Source organism: Phodopus roborovskii, unplaced genomic scaffold (genome assembly GCF_943737965.1).
Source record: "Phodopus roborovskii unplaced genomic scaffold, PHOROB, whole genome shotgun sequence".
Lineage (NCBI taxonomy): Eukaryota > Metazoa > Chordata > Mammalia > Rodentia > Cricetidae > Phodopus > Phodopus roborovskii.
Window position 1 is genome coordinate 2,596,064 of NW_026126550.1, and position 18,552 is coordinate 2,614,615.

The 18,552-nt window shown below is 44.5% G+C and overlaps 1 protein-coding gene across 1 annotated transcript in view; it reads left to right on the forward strand.

Annotated features, from left to right (window-relative positions):
• The window catches only part of Myo5b (myosin VB), a 182,633-nt gene extending 164,081 nt beyond the window's left edge, over positions 1-18,552 (forward strand). The window contains 7 exon segments of the mRNA XM_051201265.1: positions 4,010-4,161; positions 5,993-6,082; positions 8,370-8,520; positions 8,919-9,204; positions 10,191-10,365; positions 11,851-11,931; positions 18,132-18,552. Coding sequence (XP_051057222.1) covers positions 4,010-4,161; positions 5,993-6,082; positions 8,370-8,520; positions 8,919-9,204; positions 10,191-10,365; positions 11,851-11,931; positions 18,132-18,284 — 1,088 coding nt within the window. The 3' untranslated portion in view covers positions 18,285-18,552.

Here is an 18,552-nt window from a genome sequence, read left to right on the forward strand (position 1 = left end):
TCTCATCTCCCCTGTAGATCTTCTTAATGCCCTCCTCCACCTCAGGCTGACCATCTCCAGCTGCTCTATGCTCCCCTTCTGCCTCTTCAAAATCCCACCTCTATAGCCTTGCGTCAGCACTGGGAAGGGGAGTGGGGGCTCTGTTCTGCCAGGGGCCACATGGCTCCTGCCCACCACATTGCTTCTCCATGGTGGCTGCTGCACCTCTTCTTTCTCTGAGGAAGTTGAGGGTGGGCCATGGTGCTTTGGCAATAGTGGGACAAGCAGCGCAGGCTTGTCAGCAACTGTGCCAAATGCTGTACCCTCCTTGTTTGTTTAATTTTCCCCTCATCTATATCAGTCAGCACTATACAAACCCTGGCTTTATCTTGGAGAATACTGAAATCATTCTTGTAACTTGTTCAGATCACATAAGGGATAAATAGTGGGTCGTGGGTTCTAATCCTTCTATTTACAGTTTGTAGTACTGTGCAATCCAGCACATGTGAGTGTGGACTTTAGAACTGGACAACCTATGTATAAACTTGCCCCCTTCCTCACAAGCCATGTAGTCGAGGGCCAGTGTCCTTGTGTGTGACCTGAGAAGGTGATAAAACCTGTAACACCAGGCTGAAGAGGTAGCTCAGCAGTTTAGAGCACTGGCTGCTCTTCCAGAGGACCCAGGTCCAATTCCCAGCACCCACATGGTAACTCACAACTGTCTGTAACTCCCATTCCAGGGTTTGGACACCCTCACATTGACATTGTATGCGGCAGGGTAAGGGTTAGAAGCTCAGTAGTGGCCTAGAAGCTTCAGCAGCTCTGGAAAAGGTAAACTCCTCCCAGCTTGGTCCTCAGGACTAAAACACCTGCTACCCACTTTCTAGCCCCTACAGCTCTGAAAAGAGAAGAGGTTTTCCTATTAAGTTAGAGGGGAACCTCCTGCCTATGGAGTCACTCTTCAGGGATGCTTAGTTAGGGGGTCTGAGTCATGTTTGCAGATTGTTGAGGTTTATGTCAAGATAGTTCTCTGTGGCCAATAGTGGATGCTGCCCGCCTTCAGGGAGGGAATACAGAACTCCTGGGAGCCACTTTCCTCACTAACTCTGGTCTGATCCCCTTCCTATCTTCTCTCAGCCTCATCTGCCTTCAACAAGCCCTTTTATTCTCTGTCCAGCCCATCAGCTTCCTGCAGAACCAGGAGGAAAATCTTAAGAGAAAAGAGTCCTGATGGACAAAAGGAGGGTCCTTTAGTAGTCTGATCCTCTAGTCTTACACCACTGGCTCTTCTCTGTGGTACTATAGTGTCCCCTTCTGTCAATCAGATGGTAGGACTGACCCCGCCTACCCCAGCATCTGAAATAGAGCCAGGGAGGAAACTGGATGCAATGCAGGGCTTTCTTACATAAGGAGTCAGAGCTCCAGGTAAACATTACCCCAGAAGAGGTCACTGCAGGGCAGTGGGACCTCTGCTGAGATGCTCCCAGGCCAAGAGCACAGGAGAAACAGAATGTAATCTCTGCATGGTTGTCCTTTGGTTGTTTGATTTGGACATTTTAGTAGCTTGTTAGTGACTGTCATGCTCCTTATAAAGATGACTCTGTGGTGAACATGAATCAGAAAGTTTACAACATTGGAGTTACCTGACTAAGTAAATAGGACTCTAAATTTTATAACATAAGTAAGAGTGAGTCAAGGGTCTCTTTACTGCTCTTATTGCTGAGATGGCTCTAGGCAATCATCTCCTACCCAGATAGCAAGGAAGAGTGCCTCATCATCTGCCTTTAAGAGACCCTATATGCATAGAAGGACCACCTCTTAGGAACCCATCACTGGCTAGTTGCTTCAGAGAAGAGAAGAAAGTAGAGTTGTAATTCCCACCCTATGAAATGCTAACATCTGCCTAGAAACAGAAGTGAGCTACAGTAGAAAATTCCAAGGTAAGGCAAGCTGCTTAAAATCTGCACATGGGGAAAAGCTTGAAGTAAGATGTTAGAAATTGGAAGCATGGGCCTATGAAATGCATTTTTTTTCCTGGATGGAGACTGCTGGCATTCTAATTAGAACCAAGATCCAATGTATAGCCTAGAACCTAGAACATGCCAGAGTGCAGAGTGTTAGGACTGTAACACTAACTAGAAGGATGTAACCTGTAAATCAACTGAAGATACTTGCAGCCCAGCCCAACCCAACCCTCATCAGCCTTGACAGATGACTTGACCCTGTTGGTCCCTGGCAGAGGATGGGAGCCTGGGAGCCCTCCCCATTTGTGAGTTCCAAGCCCAGAAGGCTTTGGGGGCTTGGATTGGATAGTGTACTGAGACTGGAGGCTGAGAACTAGGATACAGACAGCCACAGTGAGGTGCTGGGGCACTTTCTCACCCATCTCCTGACTTCCCACTGCCCTGGTTTCTTACCATTACTCATCACTTTAAATCTGGCTCCTTGCACCCAGGACACCATAATCCATATGACACCTTCTCAGGAGTATTAGGAGGGAGGGGCAGGGAGTTTGAGTGCCAGCATGGAGTTCATAGAGTGACAGTCTAAGAAAGGGAAAGGGGTAGAAGACAGCAGCTGGACAAAATGGCATGTTGAGTAGAAGGCAGAGTGGCAGTGGGCTGCTGGACAGTTCAGCTGTGCAACCTCAGGGTCTGTGCTGAGGGAGTCATTCCAAACTGACAGCTCCACTGTTCAAGTTTGACTTTTGTTGCTGTAGTGAACCATGACCATTCCCATCACACTCCATCATGAAGAGAAGTCAAAGCAGAAACCTGGAAACAGGAGCTGATACAGAGGACATGGAGGGGTGCTGCTTACTGGCTTGCTCCCTGTGGCTTACTCAGCCTGATTTCTATAATACCATCCGGAATTCCTGCCTAAGAGTGGCACTGCCCACAGTGTTGTGGACCCTCCTGCATCAACCATTAATCAAGAAAATGCCCTACCAGCTCACCTACAGGTCTCGCTTATGGAGGCATTTTCTCAATTGTAGTGCTTTCTTTCCACTTGTATAAGGTGACAAAATAACTAAACAGCACACCCATGGACCAGAGGTCATTCCAGCCTTCTCAGCCCTCAGCTAACTGGCTATCTCTGGGAACATGATATTCTATGAGATATGATACTGCTAAATTCTCCTGATACTGATCTTCAATTCAAAGAACCCATTGGACCTAGTTAAAAGTTAGGGTACCAAGAAATGGAGGTATTCTCACCCCATTGCATGAGCAAGCTTATATCCTGCCTCTAGGTGAAAGCCCCTTCCTGGGGACCATGGCATGAGTCTCTACCTGGTGGTCCTTTCCTTCATGTGGCAGATAAGTCACTGGGGGCCTATTTATTTTACTGCTCCAATACAAGCACCTAGGAATGTAATATGTTCTTTTGCTTTGTTTCGTGACAGGGTTTCTCTTTGTAGCCTTGGCTGACCTGAAACTCTCTTTGTAGACCAGGCTGACCTCAAAATTCATAGATATCCATCTACCTGAGTGCAGGGATTAAAGGCATATACCAGTATATCCGGCCAGGCCATACTTTTAATTTTTGACCTGTGTCTACATCAGTGATCTTGTTGCTGTGATAAGATACCATAACCCAAAGCAACTCATAAAAGAGTTTATTTGGCTTACAGTTCCTGAGGGACAGAGGCCATAAAGGCAAGGAAGACATGGCAACAGGTGCCCCAACAGGAAACCAGCTGACCACATTTCAATTGCACACAGGAAGCAGGAAGTAGGTGGAGTCTATAAATCCTCAAAGATGTACTTCTGCTAGCAAGGCTTCACCTTCTGAAGGTTCCATAACCCTGCCCCCAAACAGTACCAGCAGCTGGGGACTAAGTGTTCAGACACATGAGTCCATAGAGTTGTCAAACTACCACGGTCTATCTTATCCCTCTTTGAATCCCTGTAAGAAGTGGATTCCTAGGTGAGTCACAGGGAAATAATGCAAACATTTCCCTTTGAGGCAGGACTCTGACCTTCAGAGTGTTGCCCAGTAGCACTAACCCACATGTTATTGCTGTTAGACCTGAAGCCCCAGATGCTGTCGGGCACTGTGCCCTGTCTGCCTGCATACATCCTCTACATGTGCATCAGGCATGCGGATTACACCAACGATGACCTCAAGGTACACTCATTGCTGAGCTCCACCATCAACGGCATTAAGAAAGTCCTCAAGGTAAGTAAGGCACCTGTGCAGACAGACTCAGTTCCTAATAGCCCCAGCAAAGCCAGGACCTCCATCGTTTCTCTTATGTTGTGCCAGGGCACAAATTACACTACCTGGGATGCCTAGCAGTTCTCAGAGCAGGCTCAGGACTCAAGTGCCAGGAAGCCCAGAACTCCAGTGTGGGCCTCCCAGCAACCTCCCTGCTAAACCTGTGTTCACAAGAATGACTGGCTGCCCACTAGCATAGATGCTAGGGAGATGGATTGCCTCTGTACCGAGTTCAGGAAGCCATACTCTCTCTCTCTCACCTTTTCAAGAGGCTAGGACACACTATCTGGTGGCACAAGGAGAGCAGCTGCCAATCATCACTTTACAGGATGAGGCAGTCTGGGCCAGCTTGGGCCTGCCTGGGGGTGGGTGTGAAAACAGCTCAATAATGTCACCTTAAGACAGAAGATGAATGTAGTAGCAGCTGTTTGGTGATGAGACATGTTCACAGAGGAGCTGGGGCCAGGTGGCAGGAAGGAGATTTTAGAGACAAGAGACGTCTCGGTGACAGTGACAGTCCTATGTCATAGACTGACTTGTAACCTCCCCAATACTGCTGACTCCAAGGAGGCAAACCATCCTCAAGAGCACCATGGGCAAGCCTCTTCTGGTCTACCAGCCTGTGGTCCATGATTTGAGAGAGAGAGAGAGCTAGTCTCTACTTCTGGCAGTGTGTCCTTGGCAGCTGTCCTGCCTTCCCTGTCTCAGGCTCCTGTAAGTAGAGTTTTCCTGTCCTGGCAGCCGCTTCCAGCTTACCACACAGAGTTATATTAATTGTAGATGTCCGGCCAATTCTCAGGCTTATTACTAACTAGCTCTTGCATTTTAAATTAACCCATAGTGGTACCTCCATTAGCGTGGCATGTTCATCTACTGCTCCCTCTGCATCGGGCTGGTGATTCTTCACTCTGCCCTTCCCCTTCCCAACATTCTCAGTTTGGCTCTCCCACCTAACTTTATCCTGTTCAGCTGTCAGTCATTCAGCTTCTTTATGAAACCAATCACAACGACAAATCTTCACGGTCTCCACACAGCATTACCTACTAATTTCCCTGAAGTGTGTCATGCACATGCTGGTCACTCTCAAATCTGTATCTCTGGCCTTGACCTCTCCTAAAAGCTCCAGCTGGAGACTAAGGCAGCCGAGGACGACAAACATCACTTCCTCAGAGAGGTCTTTTTTAGCTCTGAGCTAGATTTGCCTGCACTAGCCCATAGCCTGTGTGGTCGGCCTTGTTGTTTTATTGTCATAGCTCATAGTCATTGCATTTAAATAACGATGTTGTGTTACAGGAAGGGCTCTGAGAATTAAGAGGATGTAATATAGGAACTGGATAGGTCAAGTTGTGTATAGGTTGCTAAGCAGCCTTGCTCACTCAGTCTATTGCCTCTGAACATCTGACTTTTAGACCAGTGGGACATTAGTGTATTTTGTTACTGTGCCCCCGCCAGGGTAAACTTTTGACTAGACTAGAGCCTGGGACTGATGGGCCTAAGCTTTACATTCCTTAACTCTGGGAGACAGCCTATTCTTCCCACCTGTGCAGGTGTAGACACCACTCATCAAGGGACCAGAGAACGGTTCCATCTGTGTACCAAGTCAGGGAGTGGAGAAACAGCAAACCTCAGCAAAGGGTATCCACTCTTGTGAATGCCAAGTAGACTGCATACATCAGGGCTGGCTGAGGAATGCTAGGTGACACAGGAAATACAGGAAGAGGGCAGCAGGGATGTATGTCAGCCAGTGGGAGACACTTCACTCAGAGCCAGTGGCATGCTTTCCTTTTCACAGAAGCACAATGATGACTTTGAGATGACGTCATTCTGGCTGTCCAACACCTGCCGCTTCCTTCACTGCTTGAAGCAGTACAGTGGGGATGAGGTGAGTGTTGAGCAAAGTGTCTCACTGTGGGCCACACGTTATCTATTTGCAGTTGGGGTGCTTTGGCGTTCCTTAGATGATGGTGGAAAGCCTGTGAGGCACCTGCTGGACCCTCAGCTTGTGGGCATGTGTTAGCAGGACCAGGTGGGGGCAGAGAGACTTTGGGCTTCAGTGAACCCAAGAAACCCTGAAAAACCACCCCTTAATCAAAACAGTAGAATAGTTATAGAATTGAGTTTGCTTAACCACACAGTGCCAGAAAGCCCCTTCATTCTCTAAGGGACCCGTGTGACCTTTGTATTTCTAACGCTGTCCTAAAGGAGCCATGACAGCGAAGACTGGGAGAAAGGTCAAGTGTCTGGTGCATTAAGATGTCTTTTAAGCTCTGTCTATTTAAGAATAAAGATGGCCACAAAAAGAGAGGTAGCCTGTATAGAACTTCATGGTGCAAATAGACATTGAGGTCAAGTTTCATGCTTCTAGATTAATTTGATTTTCTGACCTGAGACCCAATTGATAAATCACTTCCTGTTCCACTCTAGACCTCTTGAGTCCTGCTTTATCTTGAACTCACCATTCCCAACACAGGTGGGATTTCCCTCTGCCATGCAGTGCCTGCCTTCAGCTTCATGCCACACAGTACACTCTCCAGTTCCCCCAGTGAGAATCTCACTGCATCCAGGCCTTCCACCTCCCACATCCCCACAGAGTCTCAACTCTCCCCTCCCCCTGACTTCCACATACCTCACCCTGCCCAAGACCAAGGTAGAGCAAGAATTAAAACCATGCAACAGTATTTTAAAGTTTTACTCCATCTTTTGTGCCAGAACCAACAGGAACACTCTTCTCCCTGATGTAGTAAATGGCTCTCCTTCACCTGTCAATCATTTTTGGAGTGCATTTGATCCCAACTCCCTTCAAGAATTCGAACTTGGGTTTAGGCACTTGCTTTTATAATGAAAGGGAAGGTAAAGGTAGAAGAAACACCCTTTGTCTCAGGTTAGATGCCTTCTTTTTCTTCACCCACAATAGCACATGCTAGCTCTTTACCTGTGGAGCACTTCAGGTTACTTCATCAATGTCCCTCACTTCACAGTGCCTTAGCTTCCTTTGTGACAGAAAGCCCTGACCAAAAAAATAACTTAATTGAGAAAGAGTTTATTTGGCTTACAATAAACTCCAGGTTACTGACCACCACTGTGAGAAATCAAGGCAGCAGAAGCAGCTAGTCCATGTGACATCCACAATAGAGAAGGGAGAGCGAGGGATAAACAGGCCAGTGCTGGGCTCCCTCTCTCCTTTGCGTTCAGTCCAGGGCCAGCCACTGAAATGGTGCTATCCACATTCCTGGTGGGTCTTCTCACCTCAATCCAATTAAGAAAATCCCTCACAGGCATGCTCCAGAGGCCGGCCTCCCAGCTGATTCTAGACTTTTGCCCCTTTGACAATTAGAAGCCAGTGTGTTATACAAGGGCAAGCCTAAGGCCACCATGACCCTGGGCTGCTCCATGTAATTCTGTTCCTGGAGACAAGATTTGAACCACAGTGAGGGGATATGGCTGCCTCTTTGTCAGTCCTGATCTTTTTTGGCTGCTGTTGATTCCTCTTGGCCTGAATAAAAAGGACATTGGAACTAGGCTCAGTGGCACATGCCTTTAATCCCAGCAATTGGGAGGCTGTGGTAGGAATACCACAATTTTAAAGACAGCCTAGACGATATAGCAAGACCATCTCAAAACAAAAGAGAGTGGTAAGAAGACCCCAATCACAAAGTCCTTTTGATGTCATTACTTATCCCAGATCACAGGTTCATCCTACTACATCAGGGTAAGAGGACAATGCAGTCACCACTCCTGCTTGCCTGGTAACTGATAAATGGCAGAGTCCATAGATGTCTCCTACAAATAGAACCTGCCCTATTCCTGTAGGGTCTTGTATAGCCTAAGATATTTTATGGCAATCTGAATGCAGATAATACCAGATAAACATTCAGAAAGCACGGGACCTCCTTTATTACTATTTTTTTCCTGGCTTTGGGTTTTTAATATATAGAACTCACCTTTATTTTGAGGGTCTGAATGATGTAGGCCTTTTCATTTACAGAGTTCTGACTTATCCATCATGAGATTGCCATCCCAAAGGCCTCCTGCTTTTGAGATCAGTACACATAGGGAAGGCCTGAGCAGAGCCCTGCAAATAGGGAGTTGTTAAGGTGACCCAAGTTCCAGAAGGTGGGCAGAGCCTAGGGGTACCCAGAAGTTCATTAATATGCATTCTTCCTCTTCAGGGCTTCATGAAGCAGAACACTCCGAAGCAGAATGAGCACTGTCTCAAGAACTTTGACCTCACGGAATATCGGCAGGTGCTAAGCGACCTTTCCATTCAGATCTATCAGCAGCTCATTAAAATTGCTGAGAGCTTGTTACAACCTATGATAGGTAAGCTGCTGCTGAAGGCTTCCAGCACACATTGTGTGGTCTGGAGGAGGAGGGGGGGGGTTGTGGCAAGCTTGCCTTGCCTTGCAGCAACCAGTTGTTACCAACTATGGCTTCCCCAAAGCCAGGCCCATCCTGGGGTAAGCATGAGGTTGTATGGAATCCAGCTAGTACATATCCATTATCTGTCCAATCCCCATGAATCTAAGTGACTATTTGATCCATGTTTTTTTTTTTTTTATGTAAGATTTACATCCACCACATTCAGAATTCTTTGCCAAATGTGTTAAGTCCCTGCATATGTTGACACCATCTGAATGGTTTCATCCAGCCAAGGAGTGGTCCTACAGTAGAATTCTGAGGGGAACATACAGACTTCTCTAACCACGCCTTCCTTTCAGTTTCTGCCATGTTGGAAAACGAGAGTATCCAGGCGCTATCTGGTGTGAGGCCAACTGGCTACCGGAAGCGCTCCTCCAGCATGGTGGATGGAGAGAACTCATACTGCCTGGAGGCCATCATCCGCCAGATGAACTCGTTCCATACTGTCATGTGTGACCAGGGCCTGGACCCTGAGATTATCCTGCAGGTGTTCAAACAGCTCTTCTACATGATCAATGCTGTGACTCTTAACAACCTGCTCCTGAGGAAAGATGCTTGCTCTTGGAGTACAGGCATGCAGCTCAGGTGAGAGAGGTGCCCATGCCAGCATGTGGAGGCTAAGGGGCCCAACACAGGCTGGGGGCAGAACACAAGGCCGTTGTGTCCAAGGTGAAATCCACATCTAACTGGTAGCCCTTGTCATAATCAGTATGTGACTCAAACCATCACATTTTTTTTTTTTATTGATTGGTGCTGGTCACCCTGCAGAGATAGTGACCTCGTAAACAAACTAGATGCTCACTAGCTTAGTGATGCTCAAATGTCCTTTGAAGATCAATGAAATGTGGCTAGGTCAGTGAGAAATATGGATAAGTTATGACTTATCGGGGCTGTCAAGTATAAACATTTGTAAATGTTAAATATAGATTTTTAACTTAGCATACTGAATGCTTTCCTCCCTGTTACTATATAGACACATTGGGTATCTCAGCTTTGCTTGATTTTAAGCATGCATTCCTCTTCTATTCATTCTTTTCTCATCATATGGTTACTGAGTGCTAGGCACTCTGTAGAGTTTGTCCTTTTATAACATGTGTGTGCACATATAGGAGTGGTACATACATGTGTACATGAACATATAGAGGCTGGAGGACAACTCAAATATCCACCTTTAAAAAAGTCTCCCTGAACTGAAACCTGCCAAAGTTTGTCTAGGCTGGCCAATGAGGTATCTCCACCTCCCAGCACCGGGATTGCAACTGTGTGCCACCTTGATCATTTTTGGTTTTGTTGTTGTTTGTTTATTTGTGGGGTGTGTGCGTGCATGGATGTGTGCGTGTGTTTAAATATGGGTGTGGGGATCAAACTCAGGTCCTCACGTTGGCAAAGCAAAGCAAACATTTTACAAACTGAGCTGCCTCCTTACCCATACTCTGAAAGCTTTTAACCACATGAGGTTAAAGTGAAGGTAAGGATGACCCTAGTTACACCTCACCTGTAAAACACAGCAGGTACCCTCCCTCCCCCATGAATTAAGGCCCAACACAGCTCCCTTTCTACCTATGGCTCAGGTACAATATAAGTCAACTTGAAGAGTGGCTTCGAGGAAAAAACCTTCACCAGAGTGGAGCGGTTCAGACGATGGAACCTTTGATCCAGGCAGCCCAGCTCCTTCAGTTGAAGAAGAAAACACAGGAGGATGCTGAAGCCATCTGCTCTCTGTGTACAGCCCTCAGCACCCAGCAGGTACAACCATTTGAGACCAGCACTGGCCCCACCAGTCTGTTCTTGCCCAGAGTTTTCTGATGTGGTCCTGCCAGCCTTGTTGACACACTCCCCATTTGCAACTGATGAACATGGTCTTGATGAAGTGGAGGTCACTTTGGTCTGTAAAAACTGATGCCATTTCCCTAAAACGTTCTGTTCCTTCCTATGTGCTAACTTACAAGGTGGTAAACCCACAAACCTTGATAATAGAGGGTGATTGAAAGGAGTCGGTTCTCTCTTCCATCATGAGGACTCTGGGATTTGAATTCAGGTAATCAGACTTGGTGGCCCACTGCGCCATCTTGCTGACCTCATGTCACAACTTTTTAAAGACAGCTCCAGATAGTTTCTTACCAAAAAGAGATTTCTTTGTCTGAATCCGTCAGTATGAGGCTGTTTGCTTTCTTTATGTATTTTCTTTACAACTATAACTTTCATATGGTCATATTCTAAGACCCCATTTATATCATCTTAGATGAATCTTTACAGACCTAAAGGTACTTCATTATTTTAAATTCCTCTCCGCAAAAATTGTATTTGTATGTTGTAGACATACAAATGGCTAGTCTATAGAGAGATGAGTCTCCAGATCTTACCTTTGATCTGGACACTTCGAAATAGTCTACAGACAAATGGAACCAGTCTCTTCTGATCAAATGCATGCCCTTCCCAACCTTCCCCTTTGCAGCCAGCTCTAAACACGGTTCATTGAAGGACACATGCTTCTCAGACTTCCTCCACTGTCCATTGAAATGAACCAGAGAACTCTTTAAGAAAGCTGAAAATGCTCCTGTTTCCCAGGTCCCTCTGTGAGTTTACTTCTTGCTTGCAGTTGGCCTTGCATGAGGCCAGAGTACTTCCACCAAAACAACTGATAGGCAGACAAAAGGCTGTGTCTGCTTAAGAAGAAAATCCCACTTGTAAATGATTTTTACTTATTTATTTTTTTGTGTGTGTCATTTTGAGACAAAGTTTCTTTGCGTCCTTGGCTGTTCTGGAACTCACTCTGTAGGACAGGCTGGCCTTAAACTCACAGATCCTCCTCCCTCTGCCTCCTAAGTGCTGGGATTAAAGATGTGCTCCACCACTGCCTGGCATAAATGAATTTTCTTAAGGAAGAGATGTAAGCATGGTTAAGTAAGCCCTCCCTCATCTAAGATCCCTGCGCTTTTCTGAAGAACCTTTAAGTTGCCAGCAGAAAGGAGGCCGTGAGTCCCAGACAGCAGTTTTCTGAACTCATTGTGTGTAAGCCACCAAGCATAGGGGAAAGGTGGGTACTGAAGCTCAAACCTTGCAGAGGCAGCCATGGGTGAAAACTCCATAAACAGCAGCCTGGCCACACGCCTAATGGGCTCTCTCCACAGAGTTACACACTTGTACGATGCCGCTATCACAGAGTCTGAAACTTCAGAGTTGTCTTCAGTTTGCCTGGTTCTGTGCTAAACTTTGTTTTCATTCCAACAGATTGTCAAAATTTTAAACCTTTACACTCCCTTGAATGAATTTGAAGAGCGGGTAACAGTGTCCTTTATAAGAACAATACAGGTGAGTCTTGTACCAGTTATATGAAGTCCTAGTCAGAAGCCGGAATGGGCAGGGTTTAACCTTCTCTTTACTAATGCTGGCTACACCGTGTGCTAGAAAAGCCTGCATTCATAGGCTTCCTACTTAAATGAACGTGAACCTCAGTGTTCACAATAATAGTAACTATTACTATAGTAATAATAGTAGTAGTAATAGTAACACACAGATGGGTGGACTTAACCTTAGCCCCTCAGCTTTCTGACTCAAGCATTTCATTGGCCAGGAACACTTTTCTGAATCAAGCTACCAGGTGGGCTTAACAAGAGGGCTTAATCTCAATTCCTCCCATGTGGAACTAAGAAATATCCTCTAGGAAGTAAATCAAAACTCTTAAACTGTGTCCCTGATCCATACAGTATTTGTCTTTGGAGAATACGGTAAGGAGAAATTTATTTAAGAGATCCATCCTGAGATGTAAATTTTTAACCTAAACACTAGCTTCCTCAAGCTGAGCCCAGGGAGTTTTGGGTTTTGTTGGGGGCCTTCTTGTGTGACAGTGACTGGCAGGAGCTGATTGTGACTCCACAAAATAGGACTCATTTCCCTCACTGGGACATGTAGGGGGAGGGGAGGTATGCGGGACAGACACATTGTATTGGCCAGCATGAACCAAGGATGGGAACTGAAGGAACATGCCCAGAAGGGAGACCAGAGAAATGGAGATTTATCAAAGCTGTTAGAGGCCCTGAGAAGACAAGGGCTTTGGCATAGAATGCTGTTCTCCTTTGCAAGGCTGGAGATTTTGTTCCAAGATTTAAAGTGCTCTAGAGATTTAGAAAGAGTGTCCTGGACCTGAAGAGACCCATGGAAAAAAATAAATGAACTTTAGCCTGGTATTTGAGTAGAGATGAAGCCAGAGGTCAAGTGACAGATGCCAAAGCAGACTAAAGGTAGCTGTTGCCTGCCTCAAGGGCAATGGGGAAATGCCAGGGCCCACTAAGCATACAACCCTCAGAACAGGCCAGCTCACCCACACAAGAATGCATCAAAATAGAGGAGGGAGGATGCTGAGTGGGAGGATGGGTTAGGATGAGCATAGAGCCAGCTCCTGACTGCAGAGAAAGAATTGGGAGATGGGAGGGAGAAGCCATGAGATACCCCGACCCACTACTAATTTTTGTGAAGGGTTGAAAAGCAGCTCAAACAAAAGTACAAGTGGTGAGCAGTCACCACCCTCACCACACCCCCAATCCCATCCCATCACCACCCCCCACCACACTTGATCTCATGTCCCAACAGTCAACGCTGCTTGTAAGACATATCATTGCGTGCACATTAGATGCAGTATACGTGTTTAAAAACATATGAATTACTGAAGCATTGCACAGCAAAACAACACTTAAATATTAAAACTTGGATACTGGAAGCTTGAGAGCTGTTAAACCTACCAGAGTTCACAGGGCTTTTCTGAGAGACCTTGTACCTGTACCTTGAGCCCAGCTGAAACTGCTGTCATGAAGCCTCTCCTTTCCACCCCTTTTCATGTTCACCTCGATGTCTTTTACAGTTTCCTCAAGGTGTTGTTTAAGATCTTTATTATTTAAAAAAAAAACTTTCAAATAAAAACATCACACATGGAAATTAACCAGATCCAAAATCTATACAACTTAGTGAGCTCATATACAGTTAAGGTCGGATTATATCTTAGCAAACTTATATACAGTTGGGGTTGGTATTCGGAACAGAAGCTGTGAGTCTTCACCTTAAATTTTACACTTTCAGTATTGAATATATTTTATGTACATGTTTACTATTCAAAACAATCCACGACCGAATTGTAACCAGAAATATAATTAGCTTTATGTCCTCTTTCATAACTCATGTCAATAACCTGCATTCAGTCCTTCATCATCCCTTATATTTAGTATTTAGCCTTTCTTGTTCTTTTCATGTCACATTGTACCTTCAGGTGCATGCATGCATGCATATATATATATATATATATATATATATATATATATTTGGCTACATTCTGCATAAGTTTATTTCTTTCTGAGATTATGTAATCTCACTTACTATTATACATTCTAAGACTATCCATTTTCCTGAAACTTTTAAACTTCATTTTTTTCTTTAATATATTCCATTATATATGCAATAGAATATATATATTATATATTTTCTGTTTGTAAACAACCAGGTCCACAACTGTTATAGAAATCTCTATAGTGGGGTATGGAGTGCCTCTGGGTATATGCTTAAGAGTGAAATAGCTGGGTCATATAGTAGCTCTAAACAGATTTCCCTAATGTCTGTCTTAATTAGCACTCCTACCAACAGTACACATAATAGTTCCTTTTCTCTCTACATCCTCTTCATTATTTTTTTTTTCTGATTGCTCAATGATAGTCATTCTGACTAGGGTGAAGTAGTATCTCAAAATAATCTTAATTTGCATTTCCCTCATGACTTCGGACATTACATGCTTTTTAATATAGCTATTGGCCATTTGTGTTTTTTTGTTTTTTGTTTCTTTCTTTTGAAAGCTGTCTGTTGAGTTCATTGGCCCATTTGTTGTTGGCAGGTTTATTCCCTTGGTATTTATTTTCTGCAGTTCTTTGTAAGTGTTGGATATTTGCCCCTGGCCTGAGGGTAGCTGATAAAGCTTTGCTCCTGTCCTGTACACTGTTGACTCTGCAGTGTGGAAATCTTTTGTTTCATGCAATCCATCTGATAGTGCTGGGGTTAGCACCCACACTGTTGATGCTGTAGTTGAATATGTCTTGCCTACCCCGTTATCTTATTTTCTAAAAGTTCCCTAAAAGTTTCAGGTTTGGGGTTTAGAGTTAAGGTCTCTGATCAATTTTAAATTGATGGTGCACAAGGTGAAAGATACAAATCTAACTTCATTCTTCTGCAATTGTGCTAGCACTGCCCATTTAAAGGGCTATCTTTCTGGGGTGTATTTTTTTGCTTCCTTTATCAAAAATTAGGTGGGCATTCTTCAGGGCTTTTAAATAGTAGAGCCCACAATGTAGCTAATGCCCTGAAATATGAGGAATAGCAATGCTGAGTGGCTTCCTGCGGAGCCTCCTGCTCTCCACAATCATGGGTGTGTGGCCATTCTACAAGAATCAATGAAGCCATCAATAAGAGACCATGCCAGGTCTCACCCGAGCCACCACTGGTACCCTGAATCAGTGAAGCTTGTTGCTTATTCCTCTGTAAATAGCCTCATCTCCTCCAAACCCCACCTCTTATATCCAACTGTTGTGTCAGACTCTTTAAAGTTGTGGCCCCACTCTTCAGATGCCAGAAATGAGTATGCTGTGGCTAACATCTGGAGGCTTCAGCAGCACTTTCTGTCATCATCCAGGTAAATGAACAAAATGTGAGCAATTTGATGTTCTACAGTCCAAGTCACAGAGACCTGTACTCAAATGGCTCGCCCTTCACAGCCACTGGTACTTGCAGGCCTCAGCCCGCTTCAAGGTTTAAGAGTAATGGTAAAGATGCTCAGAGTGCTAGAGCTGTTAAAGCCAGCTGCTACGGAGATTTAGCAAAGAACAGCCCTTGGCTTTCCAACTCCAAAGTTGGGTAACAATTAAACTCTAGAAAGTTATACTATAGCAAGACACTGTTACTATATGAAGCAATAGTGTCTTATCACAAAGAAGGAAAAACAAAACAACAACAAAGTTTTGTGTCTCAAGCTGTCATGGCATGACCTATACTTTCCTGATGCAGATTTATGGATCTTCCCCTTGACAACACTCTCCACAGTTCAGTGACCTTAGTTAAAAGTACAGCTCCTTGCTGGAGTCTGTAGTTAGCTGTTAATGGTTAATTCCAAGTCAGGAAGAACAAAGTAAGGGTATACTAATGACAAATACAGCACTTGCCAGGTGCCAGAACTGAACTCAGTGCATTGAACTATTGACTCTTGGTCCTCACAGCCTTTTAAGAAGAGTTCCCTCCATCTCCTCCTAAGGAAAAATCTGTATTGTGTAGTTTAGCTTTGTCATTGTGGCATAGTACCTAAGATTAACTTGAAAGGTTCTTCATGATTCACGTTCAGATATTTTAGTCCACAGTGACTCAACCTTTGTCTAAGGGTCTGTGAACACACAGTATGTAATGATGTGAGCCTTGGGCAGGGGATACCTGCTCACTGCACAATAGCCCAAGAGTAAGAGACAGCAAGAGACAGTGTCCCTGTATCTTCAAAGGCATGCCCCAGTGACCCAACTTCCATCCTAAAGAGTCCATCATGTAAAAAAAAAAGAAAAAGAGAAAAAGAAAAAAAGAAAAAGAAAAAAAAAAAGTTCATCATGCCTGCTTATGGACCTTATCTTACAATGCTCTATGTCACCAAAAGTGGGAGATTAAAGTGTCCCAGAATTAACAGAGAACTTTATCTTTCTTCAGTTCTGTCAATTTGGGCATCAAATATTCTAATTGTGCTCCCATCTATAACTGTTCATGATGAATGGAAACTTTTATTAAATGTCTTTGTCTCCAGAAGTGATGTAAATTTCCCTGTGTTCTTGAAGGAAATTTTGTCAGATGTAAATTTCTCATGTACCCCCCCCCTTTGTGCTGTATCACCCTAATGCCTCCTAATGTCCATTGCATCTGATGAGAATTGACTGTTAGTCTCATTTCAGGGTACTCTATGGCAAATGCATTCCTCCACTGTTCTTTTTAGGATTCCCTGTGTTTTGGTTTTGACAATTTGTATATCTTGGTGTGTGAGTTTATCCTGACTAAAGTTCAAGGAGGGTGGATGTATTCATACCACTGCCCATTGGAGTCTGGATGGGTTTAGTTTTTATTTAAATGTTTTTCTGCCTCTTTCCCTCGTTTTTGCTACTTCTACATGTATGTTGATACCTTGCTTCCTGAACCCTCAAGCTTTGTTTGTTTGTTTGTTTTCAGTCAGGGTCCTACATAGTTGCTATGTGGTCAAAAATGACTTTGAACCCTGATCCTCTTGCCTCCACTTCCCAATCGCTGGGGTTGGAGGGTGTGCAGCACCACACCCAGCTCTAGATTTCTTACTCATCCTTTTCTTTCCTGAGACTTGGTCACTTCAACACTATTGTCTTCCAGCTCACTGGGCTTCCTTTCTGCCTCCCCAGGCCTGCTGTGGAGCACCTTTAATGAATTTAATTTTGGTTATTGTCCTTTTGTCTCTTCAGAGAGAGGGGAAGAGATAAGGGAATTCGTCCTTTTAAATATTCCAATTGATGCCACTAAGATAAACCACTGTATCCAATGAAAAACCTTTCCAAGACAAGTATCCATGTTGAATTCCAGCAGATGAACCAAAGTTCACAATCTCACTCTTTTAGAGGTCAAAACTCCACTGCTTTCCCTGACACTCCCTGGACACTCCAGGGATGTGGGCTTCTGTCACCATTGGCATATTCGAGGCTGAGGAATGGGGCATAAAGTAGGTTCAGACACATACTCCCAAAGATCACCATCTCTCTTCATCAGCATGGCTATAATGGGTCTCTAAGTGTGTCCCAGAATTTTGAAATGGTTAAACAGAATCATGCTTTCAAACTCAGTGATTGCTTCAGTGGGGTACTCATCCTTAGACTTCCTGCCTTGGCAGTTTTCATGATGTTCCATTCTGCGGATGACAAAATTAAGACATAGGGAGGTTTGGACATTTGTTCAGGGCAGGAAGCCTGCCTCTAGAGCACTGGTTCTCAATGTAGATAGCTACCCCTTTGGGAATTGAACAACCCTTTCACAGGAATGGTCTTAGACCATTGGAAACCACAGATATTTACATTATGATTCATAACAGTACCAAAATTAGTTATGAAGTAGCAATGAAATAATTTTATGGCTGGGGATCATCATAACATGAGGAAAACTGAGAACCACTGCTGTAAGATCTGGTCGATGAACGATGCCATCAGTCTTCCCATGGGGTTCTCATAGTTTCACCTTCTCTTGTAGCTGGAAGCATTAACATAATGCTAGAATGGCAACAGTGCTTAACCATCTGATCTCCAACAACCCAGACTAGGGCTTGTCTCCACTACATGCCTCACAGGCACAGGAAGACCACGTTCTCCTGACCCTGTACACCTTATACATTATTTTAGAAGTCTTTCCATGCCTTATGCCCGCTCGCACTGGTGGAATTACTTAAACTTTAGGTTGTTGTAAAGTTTTTACATGTTCTTACTCTCCCTCCCCAGGCCCAACTACAAGAGAGGAATGACCCTCAGCAGCTACTGCTGGACTCCAAACACATGTTTCCTGTTCTGTTTCCATTTAATCCGTCTGCCCTGACCATGGACTCAATCCACATTCCGGCATGTCTCAGTCTGGAGTTTCTCAATGAAGTCTGAGGATGGGTGTTTCCAAGGCAAACCAGGAACCATGTGCTGTCAGCTGAGAGAATTCTAGACCTGTTAAATACGCCCAAAGTAGATGAAACCAGAGTTAGAGAACCCGTGGAGAGTACCGAACTAAACAAAGTGACACACGTTGTCAGTTTTTGTATATGCTGCTCAGAATAAAAACACTTGAAATGTGGGAGATTGTTTAAACAAAGACACATCATAATGAATAGCCACTGTGTAGCTCCAATTGCCATATAAAAATGCCAGTTCTGCA